This window comes from Canis aureus, chromosome 6 (assembly GCF_053574225.1).
Source record: "Canis aureus isolate CA01 chromosome 6, VMU_Caureus_v.1.0, whole genome shotgun sequence".
Classification (NCBI taxonomy): domain Eukaryota; kingdom Metazoa; phylum Chordata; class Mammalia; order Carnivora; family Canidae; genus Canis; species Canis aureus.
Genome location: NC_135616.1, coordinates 7,793,204 through 7,805,232, shown reverse-complemented (window position 1 = coordinate 7,805,232; position 12,029 = coordinate 7,793,204). Strand labels below are relative to the sequence as shown.

At 34.8% G+C, this 12,029-nt stretch overlaps 1 protein-coding gene across 20 annotated transcripts in view; it reads left to right on the top strand.

The window, feature by feature from the left end:
• The window catches only part of ARHGAP28 (Rho GTPase activating protein 28), a 257,341-nt gene that overhangs the window by 164,636 nt on the left and 80,676 nt on the right, over window positions 1-12,029 (top strand). For all 20 annotated transcript variants that reach the window (XM_077900033.1, XM_077900028.1, XM_077900031.1 and 17 more), the window contains one exon: window positions 9,906-10,123. In XM_077900033.1, coding sequence (XP_077756159.1) covers window positions 9,906-10,123 — 218 coding nt within the window. The remainder of the gene's footprint in view (window positions 1-9,905; window positions 10,124-12,029) is intronic.

Genomic DNA, 12,029 nt, shown 5'->3' with positions numbered 1-12,029 from the left:
TTCATAGAATATGTTCAACTGCAGAAGAAACCGCCAGCATTTTTCCAAAGTAGTTGTACCATTTTATACTCCCTCCATCAGTGTCTGATAGACAAGTCTGTTGTTTCACATACTTGCAATACTTGATGATATAACACTTGTTAATGTGAATGATTCTAGAGGATGTATGGAGGTATTTCATAATGGCTGTTATTACATTTCACTAATAACTGATGATGTTGAATACTTTTTCCTGTGCTTAACTGTCCATCCATATAACTTAGTTTGTGAAATCTTTTGAATATTTTTGAGAGACAGAGAGAGTAGGGGGAGAGAGAGAATCTTAAGCAGACTCCCCACTAAGCGCAGAGGTCAATGCAGGGCTGGATCTCAGGATCCTGAGATCATGATCTAAGCCAAAATCAAGAGCGGGATGCTTAAGCAGCTGAACTATCCAGGCGCCCCTTGATTGTTTTTTAAAATTGCCCTTTTATTATGGACTTGTATGAATTCTTTTTTTTTATGAATTCTTTATATATTCTGGAAATAACTCTTTTGTCAAATAAATGTATGGTTAAGTATTTTCTTACTGTCTGTGGCTTGTGTGTTCCTACCCTTAATGGGGTCTTTTAATTGGGTATTTCTCTTTTTTATCTCTCGTTTTTCAATTGTTTGCAGCTGGTATATAGAAATACAATTGATTTTTGTCTCATTTCATTACCTTTTTGAATTCATTTTCTAACATTTGTCTACTAGATTTCTTAGGATTTTCTGCATAAACAAAGAGATCACTTGTGAACACAGGCAGTTTTACTTTTTTCATTCTGATTTTTATGTTTTTCAGTCTTTATCTTGCCTAATTGTGCTGGTAGGCCCTCCAGTACAAGTTGAATGGAAGTAAGTGGTGACAGCTCATAGCCTTGCTATATTTGCTTTTGTCTGTGATTTTTGTGTTTAAGTTGCTTTTTTCTCTCTTAAGATGGAAACCTAGACCACTGACTCTACATCTTTTAGCTTTTTAAATGTGAACAGTTCCCTTAAGCACTGCTTCATTTCACCCCACAAATTCGGATGTGTTATATTTTCATCATCAGTTTTTTTTTTAGTTTTTTTAAAAATTTTTATTTATTTATGATAGTCACACACAGAGAGAGAAGCAGAGACATAGGCAGAGGGAGAAGCAGGCTCCATGCACTGGGAGCCTGACGTGGGATTCGATCCCAGGTCTCCAGGATCATGCCCTGGGCCAAAGGCAGGCGCTAAACCACTGTGCCACCCAGGGATCCCTCATCATCAGTTTTAAATGTTTTAATGTTTTATTTTAAATGTTGGAGGGTTTTATAGAAATATCATTTGTTATGGTTTCTAAATTAATTGTGTTATGATTAGGTAACAGTTTATAAGTTTCAACCTTTGACACTTATTTAGACCTATTTTATGACTCAGTACATGGTCTATCTTGGTCAAAGTTCCATGTACACTTAAAAAAGAACATGTTCTATCATTGTTGGGAGGTGTGGTGTTCTGCAAATGCTGACTGGATTTAGGTGGTTTGTACATTTGAGCAAATGTATATCAAATCTATTGGACCCTTACTAATTTTCGCCTATTTTTTCTACCAATTATGAGAGAAAGTTGTTAAAATCTCCAATTTGGGTTGTGTATTTGTCTATTTTTTCCCTCTTATTCTGTCATTTTTGCCTCATATTTTAAAACTGTCATTAGGTGGCATATACATTTATGATTATTATTCCTCTGTTGAATTGGCCCATTTGCACTGACCCTCCTTAATATATTTCTAACACTACTTCTTGTCTTGAAGTCTACTCTGTCTAATAATATAGTTACCCTGGCTTTCTTTCTTTCATTCTTTCTTTTTTTTTAAGATTTTATTTATTTATTTATTTGAGAGAGAGCTCAAGTATAGCAAGGGGAGCAGAAGGAGAGGGAGAAGCAGACTCCACACTAAGCAGGGAGTCTGATGCGGGGTTCAATACCAGGACCCCAGGATCATGACCTGAGCTGAAGGCAGATGCTTAACTTACTGAGCCACCCAGGTGTTCCTCACTCTGGCTTTTTTTTTTAAGATTTTATTTATTTATTCATGAAAGACACAGAGCACAGAGAGAGAGGCACAGACACAGGCAGAGGGAGAAACAGGCTCCATGCCGAGAGCCCGACGTGGGACTTGATCCCAGGTCTCCAGGGTCACACCCTGGGCTGAAGGTGGCACTAAACTGCTGAGCCACTCAGGCTGCCCTCACTCTGGCTTTCTTAAGGTCACTGTTTGTGTGGTATATCATTTTCCATCCTTTTACTCTTTGTCTCTCTTTCATTTTTCTTTGTAATTCCTCCATATGCATTTTTTGTATACTGCTTTGATTTTTTTAGTGACTGCTTGCATATTATACTATGTACCTCTAATTTATCCCTTAGAATAAATATTAGAATACTACTTAGAATAAATATTACACTTCTTTATGCAAAACATAAGGATTTTGTAGCAGTATAATTATATTTCCCTTCCTCTTCAGCACTTTGTACTGTTGTCAAATATATAACATCTACACGTTATACCACCATCAGTATAATGTTATTTATATGGACATATATTATTGTGAAATAATTTAAAACTTACAGAAAAAGTTGCAAATACAATTTAAATACCTTTTTTAAAAGTCTGGAACAATTTTATCATTTGAGAGTAATGTGCCAACCCCTGTTATTCCCAAGTACTTTAGGCCTTTATGTATTTATATATATATATATATATATATATATATATATATATATATGTGTGTGTGTGTGTGTGTGTGTGTGTGTGTGTATGTGTGTGTGGGGGTGTGTGAGATGTCATATATATACTATATGTTTTTGTTTTATGAAATATATGTATGTTTACACATATACTTTTGTCTAATTATTCTATCAGTTGCTGAGAGGAAGTTATTAAAATCTTAATCTCTGATAGCTGTAGATTGTGGATTTGTCTGTGTGTGTGTGTGTGTGTGTGTAACCATCCTCTATATAATGACAGTGTAATTGTTAAAATCAAAAAATTATTTTTGGTATACTGCTGTTATCCGGTCCTCAGACTGAATTTTAATGTTGTTGTATTTCCTTTATTACCTTTTATAACAAAATCATCTGGTTCAGAATCACTTGTTGCACTTAATGGCCATGTTTCTTTTGATGCTTTACAGTCTAGAATAATTTCTTAGTTTTTCTTTGATTTTATAACCATGACACTTTTGAAAATTACAGCCTATTTTGTATAAAGTTCCTCTGTCTGGATTTGTCTGATGTTTCCTGGTGATTCAGATTCATGTTCTATATTTTTGGCAGGTCATGATGCTGTGTTCTTTTTATTGCACCCTATCAGATGGCATACAGTTTTGATTTTCTTGTTAATAGTGGTGTCCACTTGAATTACTTCAGGTGGTATATACAAGGTTTCTCCATGTAAAGTTACTCCTTTTATCTTTGTGATCAGTACATATTTTCGTGGAGGGTTCTTTGGAACTGTAAATACTCCACTTTATATCAAACTATCAAATTATTTCTTTATATCACAATGGGCTCTTGGTTTATTTAGTGAGTTGTTAGTGGGTTATCTTCTGCTATCATTTATTTTCATATGGAAAGTATTCTATATTTGATCTGAGAAATAGCTATAGAATAGCTGTGGAATATATAGGTATATATGTGCCTAATTATAGATGTACATGTGCATATATGTGTGCATACTCTCACACACATACATGTATGCACTGTATAGACAGTGTATACTGATATATACAATGTAATGTATAAACATTTACATCTATATTTCCATAACTAAAGCCATTGATATATATGAGTTCATATTTATACCTTCAATTCCAGTCTAATACCACTAGGTTAATTCTGTTCTTCCCTTTCCATATTTGTGACTCCCTTCTTAGAAAGCAAACTGGCTTCCACAGTCTTAAACATATATATTTATTTGCTAATCCCTCTATATATTATCAATTTCCTCTCCTTTTCATTCTTGTCCTGCTCATCCTACTTGGACTCCCAACATGGCAGTCTACCCTACTCCTCTGCATGAACACCTACCTTGCTGTGCATTGAGTAATGTCTTTAGGCTTCAAGACTTAATTTCGGGGGAGGAGGAAGTAGCCATATGTCCTTTAAAGAAATCAGTATCTGCACTTTTAACATTCCACTACTTCTTTTTTGTATATCTGGTATCCATCTGATGTTTTGTCGTTTAGCCTAAAGAGATTCCTTTAGCATAATATTATAGAGCAATTTTGCAGGCAATAGATTTCTTAGTTTTTATTCATGTGTTAATGAATATTTTACCTTCGTTCTTGAAGGATATTTTTGTTAGACATATAATTAGTGGTTGACAAGTTTTTATTTTCATTCAGGCTGTTTTAAATATCATCTTACTATATTCTGACCCCCATTGTTTCTAATAAGGAGTCAGTGCCTTCATATTTTTGTTCCCCTATATGTAATCTCTTGTCTTAGACTGCTTTCAGATTTTCTGTCTTTGGTTTTTAGCAGATTGTCTTGAAGACGCCTAAGTGCAGTTTCTTTTGTATGTAAGCTACTTGGTATTAGTTAAGCTAGCTGGTTTTTCAGCAGCTTTGGAAACTTTTGGACATTATTTCTTCAAATACTTTTTTTTCTGCCCCACTGTCTCTCTTCTCTGAAAGTCTCTCTCTCTATATATACATATATATATATATATATATATATATATATATATATATATATATACACACACATTATACTTAACATTCCCATCAGGTCACTTGGTCTCAAATATTTAAAAATACTTTTCTGTCTTTCAGATTGGATAATTCCTATTGATGTAATCTTTAAGTTTACCAGCCCTTTCTATTAAAGTCCTTAATACACTATTAGGCCCTTTCAGCAAGTTTTTAAAAATGTATTTTAATTTTAGTTCTATAATTTACATATTGCTTCTTTTAGTTTCCTTTTTATATTTTTTTCTTTGCTGAAATTCTTTATTCACTCATAAGAATCTTTTCCTAAAGTCTTTCTCCAACATCAGAATCATCTCAGAGTTACTTTCTGTTGATCACCCTTTCTCTTGACAAATTAGTCCTTTTTTTGTTGTTTTTTTAAATACCCTAGTGGAACATCTTTGGTAATGTAATATTATAATGCTGTTAATATGTTTCAGAGACCGTATCCCATTATCTTCCTCTAAATGGAGTTAATTTCAGTTTTAGTGGTTAACTTGGTTGTACTCATTCTCCCAACACTATCTTTTCTGCACTATGCAGCCTGGTTAATTTATTTTAGCCTTTTGGCTACTATTTTTCAATAGGATGCCTGGAGTTTCACATATATCTTTTTGGTTTAATGTTTAGTTAAGGACTTAATGAGAGTTTATGCACAGATTCTAGAGCCCTTTCTGATGGGGTTCCCTCCTAACAGGAGTATGCCTCTCACTTTCCAGAAATCTTAGTTATCCCATACTCTATCCTCTGACTCTTCTATTATTAGACTGTGGTTTTCTGTTAATAGTGGTGTCCACTATTAACACTATTTGTGTTCTATCCACTCTATAGTGTAAGGATAGGAAAATGACTTCAGTTGCATCTACAAAAGATGCAAATCTCATACAGTACATTTTCTTGTATCAAAATTCTGCCTACACTTGGTTCTTCTTCATTACTCTTGAATGGTTATTTTAAGTATGTAGTTCAGAGTTCATAATTGTACACAGAACTGTTATTTTTATACAGGCTACTACTCTACCTTTATTGGAAGATTTTATTCCTTTTTTTGATATTTTTCTCTAACAAAGCTACTAAGCTGGTGGATTTTCAGTACAGAATGGTATGTATGATAGGTACAGTCATTTTTGAAAGTTGATGTTTTTCATTCATTTTCTTAGAATAATTATATATTTAAATTGGGATTTAATTAGTTCAATAGACATTGTAAGATGTTGATGTTAGAGTTATAAACAAAGGCAGAAATGTTTCCTGCTGTACTGGAGGTAATAATCTAGGAGGAAAGAAAATAATGAATGAAATGATATAACTAGATGTATCTATTTATACATTTGGGGGAAAATTATTTGAAGGAAAAGACACACAGCAGGTTTAAGATGGGAAACAGTAGGACCTGACCATGACTGAAGTGTTCAGGAAAAAAAAAAGACTTCATTGAGAAATAAATATATGAACTGAGATCTGAAAGATTGAATGGCCTATAAGTAGGGGACCAAATAGAAGGATTGGCATGTCCAAGGCCTTGTAACAAGATATAGCATGGGACTTTTGAAGAACCAAATGTAAGCCAGTACTGCTAGAGAGAAGAGAGTGAAGAGAGCCTGGTACAAGCTGTGGATAGGAAGGTTAGCAGCTTCATGGCCTGTGGGAGATGTTAAGGGTTTAATCTTAATCTCAAGAGTGAAGAAGAACTGTTTCATTAATTTAGAGAAGGCCTTAGTATTTGCATTTGGAAAGATCTAAATTAGTTACAATATGGAGACTGGGTTGGAAAGAGAGTCCAGAATGGGAAGAACAGCTAGGAGGCAACTGCAGCAGTTCAGGTGAGAGATTTTGGTAGTTTGGACCAGGGTCAGAGCAGAAGAGATAAATAAAATGGGAAATTTTTTAGAAATAATAAGGAATTAATATCAGAAGGACTTGGTTATGTATTGGTTTTGATGTGTAAAAGAAGGATTTGTCAATAATGTTCCCAAAGTTTTTTTTTTGCTGAATTAGATAGATGGGGGTGGGTTTCATTTACTGAAATGTGAAATACTGAAAGAGGCCTAGAGTTGGGAATGAAGAACATGTGTTCAGATTTGAACATGTTGAGTTTGATATATTATTAATAGAGTCAAGTAGATGTTGGGAGGGTAGTTGGATGTATGGAGCTGAAATTCAAAGACGTGTTCTATGTGAAAGTTATATATTTACCAATTGGAGTCATGGACCCAGGATTGTGATCTCTATAATTTAGTATTGTTACAGGAGTAACATTGATCTCTACTCCGACATTTTTCTTTCCTATGAAAAATGTATATTCTACAGATTCTGTAGTCTGAGTACAAGGATTTAGACTATCCTCACCTCTAGCATATGTTAACTCCACAATTTCTCCTTCCTTCTATTCTTTGAATAGAAGCCTAGAGATATCTAAAAATTTTCCAAAGCCATTCACCTAGTAAATGTTTGTATTGGGATTTGAACCAACATTTGAGTGATTAAAAAATGCTTTCCTGGGATCCCTGGGTGGCGCAGCGGTTTAGCGCCTGCCTTTGGCCCAGGGTGCGATCCTGGAGACCCGGGATCGAATCCCACGTCGGGCTCCGGGTGCATGGAGCCTGCTTCTCCCTCTGCCTGTGTCTCTGCCTCTCTCTCTCTCTCTCTCTCTGTGACTACCATAAATAAAAAAAAAAATCTTAAAAAAAAAAATAAAAATAAAAACAAATAAAAAAATAAAAAAAGCTTTCCTGAAAAAACAACAACAAAAAACCTTTCCTGTACTATGAAACCACCCTTTTTCTATTACAGTTTTAGTTTAAATATTCATATTTCATGGATCTATTATTTGATTACTGTTTATAGAGGTGGAGGGGAAAAATCTAATTTTTAAAACTTTTTTTTAAAGATTTATTTATTTATTCATGAAAGACACAGAGTGAGAGACAGAGGCAGAGACGTAGGCAGAGAGAGAAGCAGGCTCCATGCTGGGAGCCCAATGTGGGACTCGATCCCGGATCCTGAGATCCTAGGATCACGACCTGAAACAAAGACAGGCACCCAACCACTGAGCCACCCAGGTGTCCCAATTTTTAAAATTTTAATATTAAACTACATTTGTAAATTTTGTCTTAAAAAGTGAAAATCTTATCTAAGGCTTAAGTAAAGGAAGATTTCAGTCATAACTCACTAATTTAAAAGGTTTATTATTTTAGATTAGGGTTAGTAAGCTTATGTTTACCTTTGCATTTTCTGTTAAAGGGATAGCTTATAAAGGAAATGAACAATAGAAACAAGATAGCAGAGAAAAGATTGCTTAGCTAAGAAATTGGACCTGTAAAGTATGTTTAGAAGGCTTTGTTCGTATACCAGTGATGCAATAATGTAAGCAGAGTCCCGAGAGTCTTGGACTTATGACTTGACAGACTATTTACAAATCAATCTAATCTGCTCTTTAAACAAATCTATTTAGGTAGTGCCTGTTTAGCATAATTCCCAGAAATGTATCTGTAGTGGATTTTATGTTACCTAATGTTGTTATTCTGAATTTTTAAAATTATTTCTGCACACCTAATTTATAATAGCAATTAACCCTCATTAGATGAATTTCAAATTTTTTAAATTGCCTTCTGGGAAAAAAAAGTAAAGATTACCTAATGTTCAGACTATGGAGAAAAGCAAGAGAGTATGAATATCTATTGAATTCATCCTCTGTTCCAGACTGTTTGCCATTTCTCATGAATAAATTGATAAAACAATTCTCATAGCAACCTAATACATCTCATTATATACCTCAATTTTGCCAATAAGACTGAAGCCTAGAGATATCTAAAAATTTTCCAAAGCCATTCACCCAGTAAATGTTGCATTGGGATTTGAACCAACATTTGAGTGATTAAAAAACCCTTTCCTGTACTACGAAACCACCCTTTTTCTATTAGTTTTAGTTTAAATATTCATATTTCATCATTGTTTGAGAATTGAAGTCCAGATATGGCTTATATCTAACTCTCTGGCAAAGAAAATCACCTTACTAAATTTACCAATTAACCTTACTCTCCTAGAAAATACTTTAAAATTTGACTTCTTTAAAAAATATCATACGGGGTGTTTGGGTGGCTCATTTGGTTGTGTCTGACTCTTGATTTTGTTTTTTTTTTTTTTTTTTAATTTTTTTTAAGATTTTATTTATTTATTCATGATAGTCACAGAGAGAGAGAGAGAGAGAGAGGCAGAGACACAGGCAGAGGGAGAAGCAGGCTCCATGCACCGGGAGCCCGATGTGGGATTCGATCCCGAGTCTCCAGGATCGCGCCCTGGGCCAAAGGCAGGCGCCAAACCGCTGCGCCACCCAGGGATCCCTGACTCTTGATTTTGGCTCAGGTCATTATCTCAGGGTCATAGGATTGAACCCTGTGTCAAGCTCCATCCATGTGCACTTGGCAAGGAGTGTGCTTTTCTTTCTCTCTCTCTCTCGCCCCTCCCCCTACTCATACACACCCTCTCTTTCTCAAATACATAAATAAATCTTTAAAAAAATATACTGGTTTTTCATTTATTTCTATAGGATTACTCTGATTACTCCAGAAAAAAAGATGGTCTTTTTTTTTTCTAATTGAGGTATAACTCACATATGACATATTATTAGTTTCATGTGTACAACATAATGATTTGGTATTTGTGTACATTACAAAATCGTCACCACAAGTAAGTCTAATTTACATCTATCACCATAGTTACAGATTTTTTTCTTGTGATGACAGTGATCTACTCTCCTAGCAACTTTCTAATATACAGTACAGTATTACCATCACAACACGTACATTACATCTCCATGACTTACTTATTTTATAACTGGAAGCTTGTACTTTTTGCTCCCTTCACCTATTTCACTTACGTCTTACCTCCCACCTCTGGCAACCACCAATCTATTTTCTGAATCTATAAGCCTGTGTGTGTGTATGTGTTGTTTTTTTTTTTTTAAGATTTCACATAGAAGTGAGATCATATGGTATTCATCTTTGTATGGTTTATTTAACTTAGGATATCTTCAGGGTCCAAGATGACCTTAGTATAGTGTTTACTGACACTTCCTACTCACTGATATGCAGAGGCCTTAGATATACACATCATCTAACCAAATGCAGAATGTTCTAACCTTTTCTTGGTAATGTTATTTTTCAGAAGGAGAACTTGAAGCCGAGTGGTTGCAAGATGTGGGTTTATCGACCTTGATTTCGGGTGATGAAGAAGAGGATGGCAAAGCCTTGCTCTCTACGCTAACTCGAACCCAAGCAGCTGCCGTGAAAAAGAGATATAATACTTATACTCAAACCATGAGAAAAAAGAACAAACAATCTGTTCGGGATGTCAGAGATATTTTTGGAGTCAGCGAATCTCCTGTAAGTAATGAACATGGCTTAAAATTTTTGGCTTGAGGAGAACATGAAAAAAATATTAGAAAAAGCTGGTCAACTTGTCTCTTTTAGAGACAACTAAAGCATACAGCAGAGTGCAAAATTTTGCAGATTTGAAACTTAGGCAATCATTCCTTATCCCCCCTATAGCAGTCTCTCTCAACACTAAATTTATTCCCTTCTTTGTTGAGTTGGAGAATAACTTACTTGGTAATGGAGCAAATCTTTATGGATAGATTGCACAGAGCATTTACTTAATCTAGCACTGGGTGGAAATTCTCTGGACAGAGAAATAGGTCCAAAGTATTCTAAGCAAGTTCAGCTGGTTAGTTTTAAAGAGGTTAGAGTGGGAGAATGAGTAGGGTAGCCTTTATTTTCAAACAAATTTAAATGGTAGAAAGTGAAAGATACCAGCATTAATTAAGTGGGCAAGAGAATGATTCAGAAAACCATAAGGGAAGCATCACATGTTTTCTGAGAAATGCCTGGTTGAAATTCCAGCTTACTCTTACCAATTCCATGGCCACAGCTTTACTTCTGAGGCTGTTGGTCATGTTTACCTATTGCTTTGTCTGTTTTACTGTTAGCTCTGCCTTCCCACTCATTTATTTCTTCACTCATTGCATCATTGAAACCAATGACTGCATCACTGATGCAACCAGTATTACTGTATACATTCTCTGTGCAAGATCCTATATTAGGTTCTACGCAGACAGAATTCTTGGAACTTTGGGGATAATTAGTATGTAGGAAAAAAAAAAGAAACTTGATATTGTGCTGTAGTTACAGATAGTTGCCTGGGGCAAGTTAAGTTAATCATTCAGATTTATGTTTCTTACCTTTTAAATGTAACACCAATAATGACATAAATTAAAACTTCAAGGACATTGGGTAGCAGGCTTGGTTGAAGGCACCTCCAATTTGAGTTACTTTAGGTTGTTATCTGTAAGTCATATCTTCTCTTAGATATATTAATCACACTGAGTTGTTGCCAGGGAAGCTCATATTTCCAAGTTAACTCTTGCATTTGTGCTAATAATGCCCTAGAATAGCACTGTCCTTTAGATCTTTCTAGTGATGGAAATGATTTCTGTGCTGTGCAATAGGGACAGCCAGTGTGTGTCCTATATGTAGCTAGTGAGAATAAGGAACTGAAATTTTAATTTTATTTTATCTTAATTGATTTAAACCTAAATTGCCACATATGGATTATAGCTAATGTATTGAGTAGTACAGTTCGAGAACCTTATATTGTACAAAATTATGTACTGTGGCAGTGCATTTAGTTCTGTCTTCCAACTTTCATCCTAGTTGAAACCTGTATCTTTGTGGAAGGCGAGATTTTCTATAGTTGTAGTTGAGTAAAAGTGACACCCACAACCAGGGCAAGGGCTTTAGGCCGTGTGAGTCCTGGCCAACCTTTTCTTTGGTAAGGTTTACCCTGCTGATTTAAATTCCCTGAGTCATTTCACATTTATCTCCCAGATCATTTCAGGAGAGTCCTAAGAACTTGGTCTACATGCTTCCTTTCCCATTTCTATTTCCAGCTACTTCAAACTAAGATTTTTTGCTCTTCCCCAGCAAACTCCAAAATAGGAGAGTATCTATAGTTTCTCTGAATTTTGCAGGTACTCAAGAAGATGCAGACAGGTATCTTTAGGTTTTCCAAAACTTTGGACTTCTAGTCACATACCAAAAAAAAAAAAAAAAAAAAAAAAAAAAAAAAAAAAAAAAAAAAAAAAAAAAAAAAAAAAGAAAAGAAAAAAGAAACAGTGTTCCTCCCTCTTTTACTTAGACCCTGAAGGGAAATGTAAAGTGGGCACTTATTGATTGGGGCTTTAAGCATAAAAATGAATGAAGAGTGTTTTATTTTTCCATAACATGCAGGTAC